The sequence below is a fragment of the Onychostruthus taczanowskii genome, unplaced genomic scaffold (assembly GCF_017590055.1).
Source record: "Onychostruthus taczanowskii isolate IOZ18803 unplaced genomic scaffold, ASM1759005v1 scaffold1, whole genome shotgun sequence".
Lineage (NCBI taxonomy): Eukaryota > Metazoa > Chordata > Aves > Passeriformes > Passeridae > Onychostruthus > Onychostruthus taczanowskii.
In genome coordinates, this window is record NW_024496525.1 from 35,852,993 (window position 1) to 35,874,240 (window position 21,248).

General features: G+C 45.0%; 1 protein-coding gene across 1 annotated transcript in view; it reads left to right on the top strand.

Annotated features, from left to right (window-relative positions):
- The first annotated feature begins 1,865 nt into the window (after positions 1-1,865).
- Positions 1,866-21,248, top strand: part of RTN1 (reticulon 1) — a 116,532-nt gene continuing 97,149 nt past the window's right edge. The window contains exon 1 of the mRNA XM_041396955.1: positions 1,866-2,200. Coding sequence (XP_041252889.1) covers positions 2,011-2,200 — 190 coding nt within the window. The 5' untranslated portion in view covers positions 1,866-2,010. The remainder of the gene's footprint in view (positions 2,201-21,248) is intronic.

Here is a 21,248-nt window from a genome sequence, read left to right on the forward strand (position 1 = left end):
CCCTGCTCCTGAGAGCTTCAGTCCATTGCACACTCACACAGAGACTCGTGGGGCATCCCAGAGAGCAGAGAATGCAAAGGAAAACTGGGAAACCTGAACAAGGATGTGCATTAAAAACTAGGGGAAGATATATTTTTAATAACATATTTATACTAGTAATTTCATTAATATCAGTGTTGACATCATCAGAATCTAGCTGAAATCATGATCAGACATTGTATATGTCAAAAGGGCAAGCATGAATTTGGACAATTGATCTCCTTTGCTCATGAGGTAAACCCTGATGTTATGGGATGGGATTTGGCATTACGACCATGATGACTAAAATCATTGCTGCTGATCTGCAGCAAACGTGTCCTATCTTGAAATAAAGAAATAAAGAAAATTTCATTAGCCTGGGCATGTTCTTGGCTGTGAGGCTGGTGGTGCCCTTGCCCCGCTGCCCACAGAAGATGTAGCTGCCCCATCCCTGGCAGTGTTCCAGGCCATGTTGGATTGGGCTTGGAGCAACCTGGCCTGGTGGAAGGTGTCCCTGCCCTTGGCAGGGGGTGGAACTAGATGGTCTTTGCTCTCTTAGGTTCCTTTCATCCCAAACCATTCTAGGATTCTCAGGCAGCAGCAGGACAGAGTGAGGATAAGGGTGGCAATTCCCTGGGAGGATAACACAAATGGAAATCCTCAAGGCTACTTTTGAGGCTTTTCATATTGTGTTGTGGTCTTACCTTGGATTTCCTCCCCCCTTGTCTGGAAAAAGTGGAAATGTTCCATTTTCAAGCCCAAGCATAGGCTTGCAGTAGGCTGCCTAGGGATGCTGGCATACAGACCACAGCTGGAGATCCAGTTGCAACAGGCAGAGAGCCAGGTGGCAAAGGAATCTTCTGGCTGGGGCAATTACACTTCCCTTTGTAGCTTGACCTGTCGCATGACAAGAGAGAGGCCCTTCTGCAAGGCAGGGAATTTATTTCCTTGACCTGTCAGTGCCAGAACTCTGTGCAATGCAGGAGCCATCCCATACCCTTCACCTGAGCCCATTTCCTCATCTGTAAAAGGACAGCAAGGAAACTTGTTCCTAGTTCACCTCAGAAGTGGCACAGATTCTGTGAAAGCAGAGACCCTGCCCTGTGCTTTCACCTTTCCTCTATCTCATCCTGCTGCTGCTCTCGCTGACAGAAAAAAAAAAAAAAAAAAAGAAAAAAATCCCATTTCTCATTGCCCCGGTACACACACATGAGTTTTGTGAGGCAGTAAGCAAGCAAATATAATGGCACAACAACAACAACATCATAAATAAATTAAAAAAAAAGAAAAAAGAAAATTTAAAAAAAAGGCCCCAGACACCTGCTGTGAGTTTATTTATTTTGACAAGTGCCAATAAGCTGCGATCACGTCTCCAGCGCGGCTGCAAACAGAGAGGAGCCAGTAAACAAACCCAGGGGCAGAGCGCGGCTTCCCTCGCTGGGTTCGGGGCTGGCGGAGCGAGGGGCATCGGGCCGATTTTAGGCTGGGCTTGCGGGCAGCTCCCGGCCCTGTCGGTGCGGGAGGAGCCGGCTCTCCCGCCGGGGGCCGTGCCCGGCCCGGCTGCGGCGCCTGCGGGATGCTCTGAGCGCAGGGATGCGGAGGAGGGGGAATGCGGGAGGGGAGAGGGAGGCGTGTGCCTGCCTGCCTGCCTGCCTGCCAGCCAGGGGGCATTTCTTCCCTTCCCCGCACAAACCGATGCCTACCCTGCCGAAGCAGTTAAACGGGGGAGAGCGGCAGCCCGGCTGGCAGATTCCTGCCCTGTGATATGCCAGCCACAGGGTGACGCAAGGGCTGGAAGGCTCCGACTAACAAGCCATTTTCACCTGCGTAACAAGCGCTAGCGGAGATACAGCGGCGGCGGCTCCCGCTCCCCGCAGCCGGCCCGAGCCCAGCGCGGCCGCAGCATCAGCCAGCCCGGCGGCCACCGCAGCCCTTCGGCTGGCCCCCGCTGCATCCCGAGAGCCGGAGAGCAGCGGCAGCCTTGCAGGCAGCATGTCAGCCCCGCCGGACCCCCAGGAGCTGCTGCTGGCGGGCGCGGGGGTGCGCTGGGCTGCGGACGGGCCGGAGCAGTACGCGGCCGGCGCTCCGCTGCGGGATGGAGATGGGGCTGAGCAGCGGGAGCAGCGGGGTTTCGGCTCCGCCAGGGAACACCCGCCCGTTACCATGGCGACTGCATCCCCAGGTAAAAGGAGAGGGGTACCCAGGGATGCTCAACAAAGGGGACCTGGCAGCAGCGTCTCCCGGTTGTCTCGTTCCTGAGGTTGTCCCTGTTTTCCTCCCAGCCTGGCTGCTTGGAAACATTGCTAAGGAGTTAGTGAGCGCATGTAGGGAAACAGAGAATAACGAGGAATTGCGGCCTTTGCAAATAGTTATTTTTTGCTGATGTGGGGGAGGGGGGACGCAGGAGACAGCCAAGTTCCCTAAAGCTCTTTGCAGTTTGTTAGGCAAAAGACAACCAGATTTCAGGCAGATGTTGAAAGGCATTTGATTTCACCTGACTTGATATGGATCTGTCCTCATTTGTCATACACCTGTTCACATCTGGAGTGACAGATCTCCATGGACTTACTTCAGCTATTCCCTGTGCACCTGGAATTCCTGCATGGCCACTTATGTTATTTCAACACGCAGCTTTTAATGGTGTGCCTATTCTGAAGTGTTTGTACATTTTGTGCATGCTTTTGGGACTTGTTCATTTATTTGTGGACTTCTTGCTTGCTGTGTTTTCCACCTTTTGAGCACCGAGGTGTGTTCGACCTCAGGTACATTCGGTTTAGGGTCTGCAGGTTCATTGATTTTCAGTTTATTTTTGGGATGTGTTCAATTTCCTCTGGTTTAGGGTTGCTTTCTTTAGTAGGCGTATTAACAGCAGGTGTATATCTGTTAATAGACCCCAGGAGGCTTCAGATCCCCATAGCTTCTGGTAGAAATGTTTGGGGAAAAATGACTCTCTTTCATTCTTGATGACAATTCCCTACTTTCTTTCCCCCTGCTGTCTGTCTGAGATCCCAAACAGCCAGAAACCCCAGCCCTGGGGAAGCTGATGCATCCCATCTCACTGGGAAGTAGTTGTTTCCATTACAGAGCCTGAAGCATTAAACTTGTCTTGAGTAAGTTGAGGGTCAGGGCTGGGGACAGGAATCGATCTCTGTTATGCAATAGCTGCAGGAGCATTAGGCACTGCGTTTTTGGGCTGAGTCCCTTCTAATCCCCTCCAGTCAATCAGCACAAAGAGTATCTGGCCAGGAGCAGCACAGTCTGTGTGGCTGTGTGTGTGTTCTGCTCATACCCACATGTGTGCGTGTGTGCGTGGTGCCCGTGTGTGCTCCCGGCACGGATGTGTCCCTGCTGCCTGTCTGTCTGTCTGTCTGCCTGATGTGACCGAGCTCAGGGGTAAAACAGGATCTAACACCCCTCAGCTGATGTGGGAAATGTTTTGCTGTGTTGTAGCTCTGGGCAGGCAGCTCATCTGCTGATGTGCTGCTCATTCGCTGAGCTGAGTGTTGGGTTGTGAAACGTGACTTTCTACTGGAGGCAGAGGCAGAGGGCTGGGAATGCCAGGCTGTGGGAGTGTGTGTGAAGAGGGGCAGGACTGGGGTCTCCAGGTAGGGCTGCCTCAACCATATAATGACACAAGCAAGGGGGGAAACGAATCTTGTGAGCATATTTTTTTGTTCACTGATGGATAAAAAATATGGCCATGCTGAATCTTAGCATACAGAACAAAGAGGGGTGGTCTCTTAAACGGTGTAAATCACCATTAAATGGAATCACTGTGGAACTGCTTGCAATTAATGAAGGCTTCTTCAGGCTTGACATGGCTGTAGATTTACACTTAGAGAATGCTTAATAGACAGATGGAAAGAAAAGAAAAATAAGAAAGAAAAGAGAAAAAAAGAAAGAAAGAAGGAGAGAAAAGAAAGAAAGAACGAAAGAAAGAAAGAGGGATGCAAAGAAAATATTCAGCTTTTGGAATCCTCTGCAAAGGGGTTTTAGACATGTTTGTTTGCTTGTGTCAAATTGTGGCAAGGTGGAGGCAAAGTGAGTGATACAGATCTTTTTTTGGTGTTTGCTGGCTGTGGACTCTCAGGCTGTCAAATCAGCAGTACTGTAAGAGTAGTAACGTGCTTTAGACATTTTGTTTTCCCTGTTCAATAAAGAACTGTTGTGTGGCTGTGTGCGTGTCCGGCTGACCATGGCAGGCGGAGCAGCATCCCAGGCAGTGCAGCCCTGCAGTCTCCCTCTGTTTGTGGCTGCAGCAGCTGTATTTCTGTGCCACACTACCTAGAGACCCACGACTCCCGCCCCCTTCACCGGGGGAAGTAAATAATTTCCTTGTTCTCTCCGTGTGACTAAGTATTCATAAGTTTCTGAATAAGAAGACTGTCATATTGTTGAATATCTGAAACTGTCAAGCTTTTCTGAAAACTCTTTATTTCTCCTGCTCAGAGAGAGATTCCTGCCTGTTCCTAAGCCACAGGAATGAACCCAGCAGGAGATACACAGCTCCAGCTTTTTTACAACACTGCCGTAGTCTGCCATAAACTCAAACACTCCTGCCACAATGGGCTGTCTGGGGACACTTTAGACAAGGAGCAATCCATCCAAACAAGAGTGAACTGGACAGAATAATTCTCAGGTAGCTTCCCAGCACATCCTGTATCTTCCTCCACACCTGTCAGACCGGTTTTTTTTTTTTTTTTTTTTTTTTTTTTTTTCTTTGTGAAAACCGTGGTTATGCTTTCTGGGAGATTCTTTCAGCATGAAAATAACTGAAAATAAATGGGGGGAATTTATCATAGGTTGTGCAGATATTTTTTTAATACAACCTAAAAATTTGCAAACTTTCCCTGATCTTGGCTTTTGTTTTAAGTTTGAAAACCAGCCAGGGATTGTTGAAAGGTTCAGGAATATTTTCAAGCTGGCCGTGGGCCCGGCTTTGAGCCAAGCTGGCTTTGTGTCAAAACCTGGTGAGTGGTTTCTGAATGATGAAAAGCAATGGATTTCACTCCCCATTCTTTGGATCAACCAAAATCAGCAGCGATTGAGAGTGCAGGAAAAAATTCCCACGAGGAGTGGAAAGCTCTGAGATTTCTCAAGCAAAGTCTGGGCAACAGGGAGCTGCAGATCCCTCATCAGCCTCTCCTCTTGCAGGGCTCCAATGAACATAAACTCCAGGAGCTTCTGATCAGAGATGAGGCTGTTTCTCTACCTTTCTTCCTTGGCCCCTGAATCTTGCTGAAAATGTCTCTCTTCCTTAAATGCCTCAAAGCTTTCTTCCTTCCCAAAAATGAATTTGGTTCAGGGTGAGAGCACCTTGCAGGCAGCTCTTGCAAGGACTGGTGAGGGAAGCAGTCCTGAAGGGCTGATGAGGAATTACATGTTGGTGAAGAGAGCCCCATGTCACCCAACACACCATCTGGTCACAGATTCTGTTATTTTATTTTTATGCACCAACAGTGATTAAAATCCCTGGAGAGGAATTATTTCCAAAAATATTACACAGGCTAACAGGCATTCCCCAGGATAAATACATATGGCTTCCTCCAGAGAAATGGCAAAATGGTAGAATGGACTGTACCTCCATGCTGGACATGTTCTTCAGGGAAAAAATAGCAGGGAAAGGGCAGGAACTCATACAAATGGTGATTCTTGTGTAAGGATCTGGGAAATTTCATGCAGCCTGGTGCATGGGTTTGTATCTGCAGGGTGATAGGTCTGTGGTGTCGTGCCCCCATGTCCAAGCAGCTGGGATTAGAGAGCTGCAGCTCCTGCTCACTCCAGGCCTTCAGAGAGGCCACAGCATCAGGACATCCCTGGTATCCTGGCCCATCTCCAGCTGCCTCCAAAGCCAGGTCACAAGTGGGGTCCAGCTGCCCAAAGGAGAGGAGGCCAGTGCCACAGGGGAGGCATCAGTAACTGGGACATGTCTAGGGGGACACGATGGGATGGTGAATTTGGCCTGTGGGAACCCTCCTGGAACAGCATCCAGGGACTGGCTGGGGTCCCCTGGGGGATCAGTGGTGTGGAAGCCCTGTGCTCGTGGGAATAGCAGCAGCCATTTGGTGTGTGCCAGTGAGGGACTCAAAGCTGCTTGGATGAGGCAGATGGGCTGAGGAACAACCTCTGCCTGCTGAGGAGCAGGGGGAGACCAAATCCCAGGAGTGCCTCATGCTCTGAGAGGGGCAGATATAACACAGAAGACTGTGAGGGTTGTTGGCCCCCACTGCTCCATGATGAGGACAATCTAATGTCAGTGCTTTAAGTAAAGACCTTTTCAAAAACCCTTCCTAATCCCCATGGTTTTTAGAGGCTGGGTTTGAAGGTATGTGCTGTGTACCCAAATGTTCTCACCATGAGATACCCACCAACCCAAGCCCCTGCCTGCAAGGGACTGCAGTGAGGAGCTCCTGCCACAAGCCTCAATGTGCATGGATAATGCTGCACCAGTGAATCTCAGTTATGGTTTCCCTCCAGTTACTGGCAGCTTTGCATCTCAGCATGAAAGAGATTTCTGATGGTTTTCAGGCAGGTTGAGAGCCCCTGGGTGGAGAGAGGCAGGCATGGACATGAATATCTGCACTGCTTGGGTTTGGCACTGACACTTCTTGGGATGTCAGATCACGGACAAACGCAGCAGATTCCCCAAGACAAATGGCTCTTTGTGGCCTTGCCACCCCTTCCCAGGTGTTGCTCTAGGAAGCTCTGCCCAAACATCCATAGCAAGGTGCTGCTCAAAGCCACCACACTGGAAAGGCCAAGACCCAAAGCCTAATTTTTCAAGTTGCTGTAGAAAAGTCTCGGTATGGTGGATCCACTGACCTAAGCATGACACAGGGGAGCCTCAGCAGGTGTTTGGAAATATGTCCTGAAGTGCCAGGCAATCCTGCTCAGACTGAACCACCTGAGGCCAGATTTAGTCTCACTTTGGAAGAGTATATATTCATGCCAATTCTACTGTCAACATTTTAGTCCTTTCTGATTTAGAGAACTGAATTTTGTTTTTCCTCTGCTGTCTGGATTAGTCACTCACAACTTCTGATCTACTGCTGTGAGTGAAGGGGACAGAGATCATTTGGTGGAGATTCTCCCAATTCCCTGGTGTTTTGTTAGTGCAAGCAGATTTTGCAGAGGCACAGAAACAAAGCGGATTTCTTCTCGGATCTTTCTGTTCTTGTAATCCTCATGAAGCTTGAAAAAGTAGCCTAAGCCCACAGTTAGCCATCAAAAAAAAATAAAATCCTGTTGAAGTATCATCCTTCATTCCCACTTGGGTAAAGCTAGAGCAATGGCTCCTGTTGGGCTTTTCTAGAATTGCTCTGCATTTGGGGTGCTCCTAGAGGTGCCTAAAACTCCTGGCATAAAATCTGTGCAGCAGTGTAGTACCCAACTCCATGCAGATCAAAATGCAGCTGGTTTTTCCCTGTTCCTCACAGGGATGCAGATAGTTCTGCCTGCTTTTAAAATGCTCTGCATTTTACTGCCACGCTGACGAATTTCCTTCAGCCTTCAGGGCTGCAACTGGGTTGAGGAAGAGGATGAGGCAGATGAAAGAGTAAAGTAGTACCAGAGAGGGTAACTCACCTGCCTGATTTTAACCTTCATCACTCAGTAATGAAATGTTTTATTTATAGATGAGCAACTGAGGTGGAGAGTTTGGGGAGGAGGAGAATGGTGTGGAGAGGAGAGGCTTTGGATGTCCCAGTTACTGCGGGTGTTGGGTTTTGTGAGTTGCAGTATTTTCTGGGCTGTGAATCTCCCCTGGGCTGGGTAGTTCATTATCTCTCACTGCTACAAGGGTCCCAGGAGGCACATCTGTCTCCTTTTTCCTTCAGCTCTGGAAATGCCACTCAGTGACATGTCTTATGCCTCATTTTTACCATAAAACCTGTATTGTGCAGGTGTCAGTCTGTCTGGGGACAGCAACCCCAGAAAATGCCTGCATGTTGTTTCTGTTTCAACCCTCCCCGAAGAGTCTGGGCAGATCCCAGGTCTGTTCATCATTCACACACCTTCCCACGAGGGATCCTGCCCAGCTGTGTGGCCTGGGCTTGGCCAGGATGCTCAGGACTAGAGTTAGGCTCTGCTTTCAGCCCTGAGGCCCGAGTCCACCCCGAGATCTAATTATTTAGTGCACCAGAGTTTTAGATCAAAATTCCTGAAAAAACCAAGGAGCTGTGCTGCAGGTCCACATCATCAACAGGGAATGGAGTTTTTAAATGGGTGACTTCGTAATTTCCCTCACTCTCCCTCCTTAGTAGCTGGTACCTGTAAAATGGGCCAAATACACACTGAGATTTTTCATTTTTAAGGTAGCATTTATGTCTGTTGTTCATGTGCTATTCTCCTACTTCTAAATCAGGACTGCTTACAAAATTTTGGGGGTTCTTGTTTTTCTTAAGTTGTTTGTTGTTTGCTTGTTTTTTTTTCGAAAGAGAAGGTGGCCTCCACATGGCAAACCATGTTTCAAATAAGGAAGCATTATTTGTAATTAGTTTTCTAATTTAGGAGAAGCTGTAGAGTTGGCATGATTCAGCACTCAGGAGCACACCTCACATTTAGTGTTCTTGTTTTTTAATACATTTCTGATTTATGTTCAGTCTATTCCTCCAAGAAACCTTCAACAGTGAGAATAAATTCTTGGCACTCACCTGCAAGGCAAGACTTGAAATAGAGAGGACCTTAATCACCTATTTCAGTCATCCTTGTTTCAGTGAAGTATTTAAGATTCTAATTTTATGGAACATAAGTGCATTCTTAACAGTTATTAAAATTAAGATGGTCTTAAGTATATGCATAAAGGTGAGCATGTTTTGTTTAATTTAGGGATAAATGAGGTAGAAGATATATCATGTATAAATTGGTTTTATTACCCATTAGACCAGACTGCTTCAGGACACTTGTATGTAAAATGGAAGCACCAGCACTTACCCATCTCATTACAGCACTGTGAAAATTAACCTTTAAAGAGATCAAAAACTTAGAATGAAAATCATAATCATGTTGCTGTAGTTTATTTTGATCTATCATGTGCTTCTAGGTGAGAATAAAAATTGTTAGAAATGACTACGTCCTTCATAAGCCTGTCACTTTCAAATATTGAGGTGTTACCTCACAAACATTGGCTTTGTGCTTTAATATTCATTAAGAGAGGGCTTTCCCACCTTTATTTAAATAACAGCTGATAAAAGAGTTATTCCATATTTCTCTCATTGCTGTTATGAGTCGCCTGCCCTTGATAGAGCCTCCTGCTATCATGAGATCTGGTGTGAGGAAAGGTGGCTGCTGCTTCAGAGATGATTTGGACACAATTGCAGCATTCCCACCATGTCCCTCCCTCAGCAGTGGCTCCCATCCTGGATGCAGGGCTGCAGGAGGTGATGGGGCAGGGAAGATGCTTTCTGCACCAGGGTGACTCTGCAGACCTGCAGAGTTATGTCAGCTCGAGCCTTTTCTGTGCCATTCAGGACATGAGTTATGGCTTATTTTTCAGCAGTGCTGAATTTATTAACTGCAGCTGATTTATTGCCTGTAGCTTTAAAGACATTGAAGGGACTTACTAACTGTGGCCAGTAAAAAGCAAATGCATGGGGCAGCCTTGTCAGGCTGGAAACTTTCCTGCTTCCAGTCCCTCAGGATCTTGTGCTTCTCATCTCTGAGGGTTTTTTCCCTGTCCAATTGTCAGTCCATGTCTTGGGTGCACATGTGGGTGCCCCTGGGTGAGCCCTGTGGCTGAGAAAGAGGAAACACCAAGTCTGGCCAGGGCTTTGTATCCCAAACACAGCCCTGGGTGCCATCCCTCACCCCATTGGAGCCCTCATGGACATTTCAAAGCCACAAATGCAGAAGTTACAGATCCAAATGACATCCCCAGCTTTCCCTGCACTGCATTAGTCACTGGCTGCGTGACCAAAGAAAAATCCTCACCCTGGGCAGGCTCTGCAGCACAGCACAGCTGTGCACAGAAGGGCTGCAGACAGCCTGAGCCATCTGAGATTCTGCTGATGTTCTCCTGCTGAGCCTGGGCTCCTCCACAGCTCCCAAAACACTCAGGGGCACCTGTGAAAGAGCTGCTGGAGGGACAGACTCCAGCAGTTCTTTCTTCTTCTCCTGCATTTAAGGGTTGTGATTGATGCTCTGTGAAGGCTGACCTAGAACAGAGGCTGGACAGAGCTAAAGAATAAAGTTGGGATTTATTAAACCCCTCAATGGACCCCCCTTGGGCCCCACAAGAGCCCAGCCAGGGCTGCACCCAAGATGAACCAAAATGGTCACAAAATGGACAACTGGTCATGGGGTCTCTCACTTTTATAAATCCTGGGCCATTTGCATATTGGAGTTATTGTCCAATTACAGCTTTTGGTTATGAAGCTTATCCCATCCTTCTTGGTTTCCTCTCTTCATTCCACTGTTGTTTCTGCTCTTGGGCCTGGATCATTTGTCCTTGGTGCCCAGCTAGAGCAGGAATTGTTTTGTCTCCCTGCTCTGTATAGAGAGCTCACTATCTCCTAATATGAAGCTCAGAAGTACACACTAAAGCAGCACAGAACCTGTAAAATAGAAAAGCCAAAACCTGAGGCATCATGATCAGCAAGAGAGTTCTGCCATTCACAGGTCTAATCCATCCCCTAAGTAGGGGCTTACCCCCCCACAAACATCATTTTGCATCTCAGGAAGGTGGGGACTCCCTCACCCCACACAGGGTTTGGTACACATGTAATCAACAGAGCAGCTCTGCTTGGAAATGGTTTTAATGCCAAGCTCCTGGGCAGGCAAAGGGCTGGATCCTGAGCACAGCTTAAAGGTTGCCCTAAATCTGCCAGCACCGTTCAAGTGCTCACCTGTATCCAGGTCAGCTGCATCCCTCTCTCTGTGTGAGGCACCGAGGCCAGGGCAGGGCTGGGAGGTGGAACCTGCAGCCAGCAGAGCTGGGGATCAGTGTCTCATCCCTGCTCTCTCTGTGGAGCAGCATTCCATGGGCTTTGTGGGAGGGGGAGACGAGCTTTCACAGCTCCCAGCTCTCCCCTGGCTGCTGGAGCACGGAGGGGTCTGAATTCCAATCAGCCTTAATTGGCTCTTTCCCTCAATGTCCTTAACGCAGGGGCAAAAAGGGACGCGCTTGCTGCTCACGTGCATGGCAGATGTTTTGCATTTCGTGATATTTTCATTCCTGTTGACTTCAGCAGTGGAGCACGACGCAACACGCTGGAAATGAAATGTGCACTTCAGCTGAGCTGGAAGCTGGGCTGCCCGTGCAGGTGTGCCTGTGTGATAGCAGCAGCTCTCACTTGTTATTTGCAGACTGATTTTAGAAAAAAGTCTTCTCCCGCTCCTTATGAAAGTTACAAAAATGTGTATTGCAGCTTTTTCATCCTCTGTTTAGTGCTCATCTCTAGGGATGTAGCATGCTTGTCAGTTTGCTGAGTTGGGGTGTTTTTTTGGTATTTTTTCCTTTTATTACAAAGGTTTATATCTTTGGTAAACATTTAGCAAATGCTCTAAACTGCAATATTGCTGTGCACTAAATTTGAATTGAGACAGTTGCCTTTGATGTAGGGCTAACCTAAAGCTGAGGCTGATTCCTCTCTTTTGCAGCTTTTGCAGTTCTTCAAAAAAAGACATAATGCAGCATTTATGTAGTTGCTGATTTCTCTACTGCTCTAGCAAATTATCACTGGAGTGGAATGTAGAATTAATTCCTCTGAATTTCCTGGTTATCCTGAAAGTCTCTGTTTATAATTTGTCGTTCTCAGAGCTTAATTAGCTTGTAGAAAAGGTGTTTGGCCCGAGGGTGACACTCCAAGATGATGTGTGAGAGTTACAATCCCAGAGGAGTCACCTCCTCTGAACACATAATTTATGGGGAAAAATAAAATAAAATAAAATAAAATAAAATAAAATAAAATAAAATAAAATAAAATAAAATAAAATGGGTTTGGAACCTCTGGTCAGTAGCTCTGTTTATCACTTTAACTAGGAAATCCTTATAGCAAATTGGCTGGTAAGTGGCATCTTTATTGCTTGTAAGAGAGGATTTTTGTAGATTCTTAGTGTTTTAGGTGGTATTTATTCTTCCATGTAAAAAGTTCTATGAGTGTTTAATAAGGGTATGTTGCACACAGGACTGAAAAGTCAAACAAGCAATTAATTGATTGCATGGACAGATGTGGAGTCATTAAGTAAAACCTGGATTACTCTTACATGGATGAAATAGGATCTCTGCCTATGAAAATGCATACCTACCTCTGCTGCCAGGAGAAAGGACTGAATTCCCTGAAATTTAAGTGTTTTTTAGAAATTTGTCATCAGACCAAAAAAATCCTTTCCACAAGAGATACATAGATTAAAATAGTATTAATGAAAATAGTGAAATCTTAGAAATAAGAACATATATTTTCAAATTATTCTCAGATCAATTAATGTTTCACCTTATTTGTCTGGCAGCAGTGTTTCAAAAAGTACTTTTGCTTTTACAGGAAGACATTTGTTCCAAATACACATAAATTCCATTTCAAAGTCACTAATTCCAGCCTGCAAAGTTCTTTATTCTATTTTAGAATTGCCATGTCATGTACATGTTTTTTCTATTGTGTCTTTTATTTTTTTTCCCACTACCCTAAAAAATACTGCTGGAGATTTTGGAGGATTATCGGAGCAGTTATCGTAGTAAAAGCCAGTTGCCATTTTGGGAATATTTTTTTTTTCCCCTCCAAGTCCTTTTGACATTAGCCTTTATAATTCGGTGCTGTGTAGTAGAAGTTCAGGTCAGAGCTGAGGAGACAGGCCTGGGGATTAATGCTGTGTGAAATAAATGCAATCTCCCTCCACTCTGAACGTGCTAAGCAGACCATGTATAATCCCTGGAATATTTGGTGGATCTGCCAGGCCTTGAAGATGGCATTTGTAATATTTGTCTAGCCACATGTATTTTTACATCTTGTCCCTCCCTGTGCCATCCAAACTCTATTCAAAAGCGAGGAGAGGGGGCTGAACAAAGAGTGAGAAGCAAACCATTCCTAGGAGGGGATTTTAGAGTTTGGGCTTCTTTTTTTTCCCCCCCTCTCTCTGCTGTTGCTTTTTAATGAATCGTTCTTCTAACCTAGTTTAAATTGAGCTTCTAGCATGCTGGATGTTTTGCAGATGAATCATACTGTGCACTGCACTTATGCATATCTGCTGTGCAAGTACACTGTCAGCTTGTATTTGATAACCTACCAGCAAGCAGGATCTTTTTTTATGGAATCTTGGGATGCTAACGTTGTTCTCCAAGTGAGAATAATGCAACCACTGTTAATAAAATCAGCCTGGGTCTGGGGATGTCTCACCACTTTCTCTGCATCCTTGATTAGCATTATCCTCAGAGGAGTAAATTAAAGAGGAAAATATATAATCTGGGAAGCTTTCCAGCATCATCTTTGAAAATGAGAGCTCAGTGCTTTGCTGGGATTTCTTTGGTGGAGGAATGCTAATAGCAATGCTGAAGATGTGCCCTGATTGCACCCTAAAGAGTAGGAAGATGTACAGAATAGCTTTTTTTTTTTTTTCTTTTTCATCAAGATAATTTCTGATGTGATCTGCACTGGTGAACAATTTTCTACACGGTTCTGTGAATTGATCCCAGAAGTGCAGCTTTAGTTGTTCAATTTTCTACTCCTTGTTCCCTTTGTCTGACATCTGCATAAAACTTGGAGCATGGTTTCCCACCTCAGCCTCAGACAGCTGTTGGAGAGTGGGCACAGCCCCTCTGAGACACTGGCCAAAGCTTGAACTTCAGCAATAAGGGTTTCAGGAATTTCTTCTGACTGTTCCTACAAGGTGTCACCACAGCTGGATGGTAACTCCTGACACCTCCCTCCCTGCCAAGGGAAGAAAACTGTGCTGAGAATGTGCTGATTTGCAAAAGAAAAAAAAAGAATGTGCTGATTTGCAAAAGCAAAAAAAAAAAAAAAAAAAAAAAAAAAAATTCACATGGAGGGTTTCATTTTTGCAATGTTCCAGCTGTGCTAAATGAGCAGAAAGGGGAGTTTTCAGCATATCAGCAACATCTTGGAAATGGAAATGCCACATCTTCCAGCACTTTCTGAGCAAGTTTTCCCCTTCCCTGCCCATAATCCACTCGGCATTGACTGGAGCTAGGAGTTTGGCATGACTTGTGCTTGGAGTTCTGCTGTACAATGTCTGTGTTTCTATTTGCTTTCCCTTGGCCAGCTCTCTGCCAACATCTCCCTTTGCTTTCCAAGAGATGGTGAAAAGCACAGAAGGCAAAACAAAGCTGCTGTTCCTCAGATTGCCTTCTGGGGAGGCGTAAGATACCTTTATTACGATTTTCCTGATGGAACATCTGACTCACAGGATGGTGGAAGACCTTACAAACAGCCCCCAAGAGCTGCATTGGAACACAGTCTGGTCTGATGAGGTCTGGGCAGTACCAGGCTTCTCCAAAGAGATTTTTGCTTCATCATCAGCAACTCAGTTTACAGGGCCTCTCAGGATGAGACTCCTAAAAGTCATTCCTCTCCCCTGAAAAAACTGTAGGGCAGTAATTTTTACTTAGCTCCTGAAGATAGTTAATTTTTTTCCTGCATGTTGTCACTATTAAATTAATATTGAGGAATCCTTAGTTATGTTTTACAAAGGCATTCACCCTTCCAGCTCAACAAAATAGAGGGAATACCATGTGTTATTTGCCAGCTCTACTGACTTCGGTAGATTTGCTGAAGCAATGTGTTTCAACATTTCCAGACATTTTTCCTGTGGAGCTTTCTCTTCCATAGAATGGTTTTCTGTTTCCCCTTGATTTGAGATGAAAAGAAAATTGAAAATAATATGAAATTTTCCCACAGGACAGAATTTCTATTGCAATAGCTCAGCTTCTAGGTAATGTCAGGAATAACACAAACCACTGTGATCAGTGTGCTTAATTTCAGTTCTGCATTTATGACTTATTCCTTGACATTTCTGTCTGAAGAATAATGACATAAACCCACTATTCTCAGCTTGGAAATACCCATTGAAACTGAGAGCTACTGCAACAGCAGGTATGGTTTGTGAGCATCTATTTAATGCAGTCAACAGGGCTGTGACCTTGGTTTTCTGTCACTGAAATGAAATTGCCTCCTGGTCTCATGGCTGTAACACCAAGCAGGTTATTTTCTCTTTATGGCAGATGATTTTGCCAGCACTGTGGTGAGGAAGGCATGAAGTGTTCCCCAAGCCAGCAGCAGCCCAGGGTCCTTGGATTTAAATAATTATCATGGAATCACAAATTATAGAATAGGTTGGGTTGGAATGGTTCTTAAAGACCACCCAGTTCCAGCTCCTCTGCCATGGCAGGGTCATCTTCCACTGTCCCAGGCTGCTCCAAGCCCTCTCCAGCCTGGCCTTGGACACTGCCAGGGATCCAGGGGCAGCCACAGCTTTTCTGGGCACCATGTGGCAGGGCCTCACACCCTTATAGCAAAGAATTTCTTCATAATATCTGACCTAAACCTACCCTCCTTCTGCTGAAGGCCATTCTTCCCTGTCCTGTCACTGCATGCCCTTGTCCAAAGTCCCTCTCCAGCTCTCTTAGAGTCCCTTTAGGCACTGGAAGGGGCTCTGAGATCTCCCTGGAGCCTTCATTTCTCCAGTCTGAGCAGCCCCAACTGTCTCAGCCTGTCTTTATAGATGTATTCCAGACTTGTGGTAGCTCTCTGCTGGCCTCATTCCAACAGGTCAACATCATTATATAGTGCTCCTTCTTTACTCACTTAAAAATGTGACTTGCCTGTTGATGCCAAGGAAGTGAATTAAAGTGAGGGAAGACAGCAAATGAAACTCTTTCTTCTTAGTCTCTATACAAGAGTTTCCTTTTGGAAAATCCCTCCCCTTCTCATGCTGTGTGAGCAGGAAAGCAGTGCAGGTCCTCATGAACGGGAAGGGAATCCTTCAGGACCCTGAACTTGGAGCTGCAACAACTGCTCCCTCAGATTTGCTGTGCTGCTTGTTTTACTCAGCTTTTCAGAAAAAATAAATAGTCTGTTCTAGAAGCTTTCAACCAATTTCAGTCCCACCATTCAGCAGGATGGCAGCAACTGCTAGAGCAGGTAAAATCCAAATCTTACCAGGAGTCCTCCTGCCTGCTTCCAGCACTAGGTGTCCCAGGGTTTTGTAACTTTTAGAAACAAAGAGCCAGATGTGAGCAAAAAAACATATTGAGCAAAGAACCTGCAGATTTGCTCACTCAGATTTCTGGTTACAACTGCTCTGCTGTGCCAGGCACAAGCCAGTTTCTGAGAAGATTAGTTAAAGAAGCTGGTTTCTAACTTTGTCCAGCATAAAGGACATTGAGAGGGAAAGGGGTGTTTGCTCTTGGTGCTTGGTGAAACTGACAGGAGAAATGAGCTACACTAAAAATCAGTGTAGGCAGAAGGGTAGAATTGTGAAAATTACACAGAAGTGTCAGTCCAGGCAAGAGAGGAAGTCAGCATGGAGGGGAAAGTGGGTAGCAAGAAAAGAAATCCCAGCTACTCTCAAAGAGTTGGATTTCTCAAGCAATGGATTTCTCACCAGTTTATGAAGGGATATACTGATGGGGGTTAAGTTTATAAATTCAGCAGATGCCTTTTGGTCTATGTCTCCTGTGTTCACAAGATCTGGAGGCGAAGTTTTCCTGCAAAACCATCTCCCTCCAGCCTTTGTTCAGTTGGAGCAATTAACATAATTGCATTTAAAAAAAGCCTTTGAATGCATTTTTGTTTCTCAGTTATTTCTTTCAGTCAACTTTAAGTGCTTGCAATCCCCATTCTTCAAAGCACAGACAGATCTGTTCAGCCTTTCACCATGTGAGTAGTAAGTACCTGGAGGAGTGCTGAGCTACAGCAGGAGTGTGAGTTCACTGTCCAGACCCTTGGAGGCTGGCTGAGCTCTCCCAGCTCCTACATCTAGCACTGGGAAACCACAAGGAAGACCATGAAAAATCAGAATGGTCTTGGCCACCTGTATAAGCATTCAGAATAAACAGGAGGAGGTCATGCAGGGACAGGGCACCTCAGCAGGGAGAGCCAGCTTCCTAAACTGGGATGGGAAACCCCAGACGAATCCATCAGGGAAGGATTGGGGTGTTGAGGGTCACAAGCCAAACCCAAACCATCACAGGCTGCAAATCTTGTGCTGTTTTGCTGTTGCTAAACAGCAGATGCCAGGCTGAGATGTGGTGATGTGCTTTTGATGTGCAAGATGCAATAAATGGCCTGGGGATGAGCATGGTGTCCAGTCTGGAGCACAACACATCAGGGGCAATGCAGAAAACCCAGAGGAGAGGGACCAGAGTGATCAGATGTCAGGGAAATACAGCCTAGGATGGGAGATTGAAAGAACCAGGCTTGTTCTGGTTCTGGAAGTTCTGGAATTGTCTGCCCAGGGAGGGGGTGCAGTCACCATCCCTGGGTGTGTTTAACAAAGCCTGGATGTGGCACTGGGGGCCAGGGTTTAGCTGAGCTGTTGGGGCTGGGTTGGACTCGATGATCTTGAAGGTCTCTTCCAACCCAGTGATTCTGTGAATTCTGTGAATTCTGTTTAAGCTAAAAGTGAGAATCACTGGAGAGCCAAACAAGATCAGTCTCTAAGTGCTTTGAGTTCATGGAAGCCCAAGCAAAGAGCCTGACTCAACCCAATCTCCAGATATGTGTGTGGCTTCAGCTGCAATATTCAAATTAAACATTTGGAAAAAATCCTGGGAGAATGTGGGACAGAGAAACCCAGGTTGCTGGGTGGGTGGTGGCTGCAGCTCAGGTGCAGGAGTGAGAAGTGCAGAGGGACATCACCTAGATGGCAAAGGAAGTGATGCTGCTGCCTGGGGCCAATGATGGAATCAGGTCCTATCAGGTCTTTCAGGTCTTTCTGGCCCTGTTTTTGGTGAATCTATAAGCTGAGGTGAGGGATGGCAGCAGGAAATGCACTAATATTTTCTTTTCCCATCTTTGGTTCCCATTTGGTACAAACCAGCAGCTCCTCTTCCTCTTTGAAAGTGTGCATCAACCATAAGTCACAGAAAAGTAGGAATGGCTGATATTTTTGTGTTTCAAAGCCTCTCTTATGGTAATTATTTATTTTTTTTAAAGAAAAATAGCTTTATGTGTGTTTTACGTGGAAAACCCAGCTTTCCTTAGGGAGAGTGGGTGAATTGACACCTGCAGACGAATCTCAACTTAGAATTCAGTAATCTGGACAGCAGCAAACTTCAGCACAAAATAATAACAAGGATTTTTAATAAATGCAGGCCTGGCAGAGAGAAATTATAGAAGATAAAGTGTGCAGTGATAGTTGGATACTAAGAGCATAGTGCCTGCATCCAAGGAAGGAGGAACAGCAACTACAGTCTTATTAAACTGATTTAATTAGTATTGTTGCAAACATAAAGGGAAGATGGGAAAAGTGCATTTATAAATGTGGACTGTGAAGACAAAATTGATAGTTTACTTCAGTAAGAGTTTGATTGTTTTCTGGCAGGTTTACAGTGAAATTTAAAGCCCAGCACTGCTTGAAGCACCTCTGCTGGGGAGACAGACTGAGAGATTTGGGGTTCTTCAGTCTGGAAAAAGAAGACTCCAGGGTGACCTCATAGTGACTTTCCAGTACTTAATGGGAGCTTATAAAAATGAGACAGTGACTTTGTACGTGGGCAGATAGTGACAGGGCAAGGGGGAATGGAACTAAACTTGAAAAACTTTTAAACTAAAAGAGGAGAGATTCAGAGTAGATACTAAGCAGAAATTCTTCACTGTGAAAGTGATGAGACACTGGCACAGGTTGTCCAGAGAAGCTGTGGCTGCCCCATCCCTGGAAGTGTCTAAGGACATGAAGGATTGGGCCTGGAGCAACCTGGGATAGTGAAAGGTGTCCCTTATGTACCTGGGATGAAGCAGTGAAAGCAATGAGAAAGACATCAGAGAAAAAGAGTTGAAATATTAAATACCTAACACTTGGTTCCAATGTTTCTGGTTTGCTTTGACTGAAGCAGTTTTAATTAAATTTTAAAAAATTAAAAAAAGAAGAAAAAAATCCAGTTTTATAGAAACTAACTTTTCCAGTCAATTCTTTTAAGTAAAAATTTTCCATGCTTCTGAAAGGGCAAGGAAATAATCAAAGATCATTGTTTGGAGAAATGCAGCACCTCTTCCCAACTGTGCTAATATTGGTGAGAAAACAGCATTTCATCAGACCAACTTGTGAGTCAAATTTGGAAATGACTCCCTGTATACTTGGGCTCTGTGAACTGCTCATGAATATTGGAAGCATGAGCTGTGCTGCTTAATTGTAGCTTCTTGTGTGAGTCACATGATTATTTAATGAGGATCCTTGATTGGAGGCATGAGCAAACACATCTCTTATACACACTTGATTGTGCCAGTTTCAGGGCTCATTTTCTCTCAGTGCTGATATATAACACATTTGTCATTGGCCTTGGCAAACATTTCTTTGCCAGAAAAAGAATCATTTCTCAAGTATCAACAAAAAAATGATACATGGGTTTAGCTAATATAAAGTGTGCAATAGAACAACAGAGTCATAGAATCACAGAATCATTGAGGCTGGAAAAGACTTTTAGGATTATTGAGCCCAACCATTCCCCCAGCACTGCCAAGGCCACCATTAACCCATGTCCCCAAGTACCACATCCACATTTCTTTTAAATCCTCCCCTTCACCACTTCTGTGTCATCTCCCTTGTAACATAATTAAGAAAATAACATTACGATCCACTTGTGAGATACACTTGGGTGGCAGCAGCATGTGGGAATTTTATTAGGTGAAGTCAGAATCCTTTTCAGGAAAGGCTGACACATTTGCTTTCTTAGCTCTGCTATAAGGTGGGATCTTGGGTTTTTTTGGTGTTTCTGGTGTGTTTAGGTTTCTCCTGGGCATGAGGGTGGCTGTAATTCTCACCTCAGAACTAGAGTGGGTGTTGCAGCTCTGATATAGCTGCTCCAGTGCCACATCCTCTGCTCATCTCTGGGTCTCATCCTGCATCCAGCATTAACGGAGATCAAAAGTTCTCCAAAAACCAGAGAAAGGCTTGGGTTGGAAGGGGCTTCAAAGGTCATCTACTTCCAGCTAGAGAAGATGGGTAGTTTTTACCATTTGTGGTACACTGCTTGTGTGACAATTTTCTCATGGAAGTTTCTTTATTAAGTTCAGGGAAAAAAAAACCTTTATGTTTCCTGAAGACTCTATTAAAGCATACAGCCACACCAGATTTCAGGAGAGACTTCTCTGAAGTACCATTTCATTGGATTTAAAGCTGTGTTTCATGAATATAAAACATGACATATGTGATCTTCCCTCTGCCTAGCAGCAAAGGCTGATGCTAATGTAAGACAGAGTCAGTGACCTGCCTGGATTGAAAAATAATGTTCATTTTTTTTCACTGTAAAGGTCAGTACTGTGTCACCAGTCCAGGATACCTGACCTACTTGCTTGCTGAAGTTACAGATTTTATTTTTAATAGAGTACAAAAAAGAGATTATCTCTTTGGAAAGTGACTCCACATGTACTACACAGTCATTTTCTGTTCCAGCTATGGTTCCACCATTCCAAACACTGATGATTGTTTCCCAGCTCAAGTGAATGTTGTAAATTCATTGTGGTGGCATGGTTATTTCCAAAATTCCTTGGTCTGTGTGTTGGTTTAAATTATTAACAAACTATCCTTTCAAACACACTGACAAGCCAGCCTCAACAACAAACAACAAGCCCCTTGAACAACAAACACAATCAAAATCAAATTCTTTCCAAAACACAACATTGTTTTCTGAATAGATTCACTGACCAAAGGAATGACAGATAAAGGAAGAAAAAGGAGAAAGAAAGAACAGGCTTATAAATCTGAAGCTGGGCATGGATAAACAAGAGGGGATCATGGCAGTTCTTTGTGTATGCAGAAATCTCACATTTGGGAAGAAAAAATGGATAATGGTTGGCTAGGAAAACATCTGGAAGGTGTGGTGCCAGATGGTTATTTCGTTTTTGATCAGACCAGTATTCGTCTCATAAAATATGAAGACCGAATTTTCATGTTTTTCAATATTTACAGATCTTACTCTGTATGTATGAAGGAAAATAAGGTCTCAAATAGACCCCTGTGCATGCTTAAAATAATCTTTATATTCTCTGCCTTGCTGACTCAGCCTTAATAGCCTAAGACTTTCAAGTTCTGGGAATGCCCAAATCTTTTCCCAGTTGCTGGTGTGG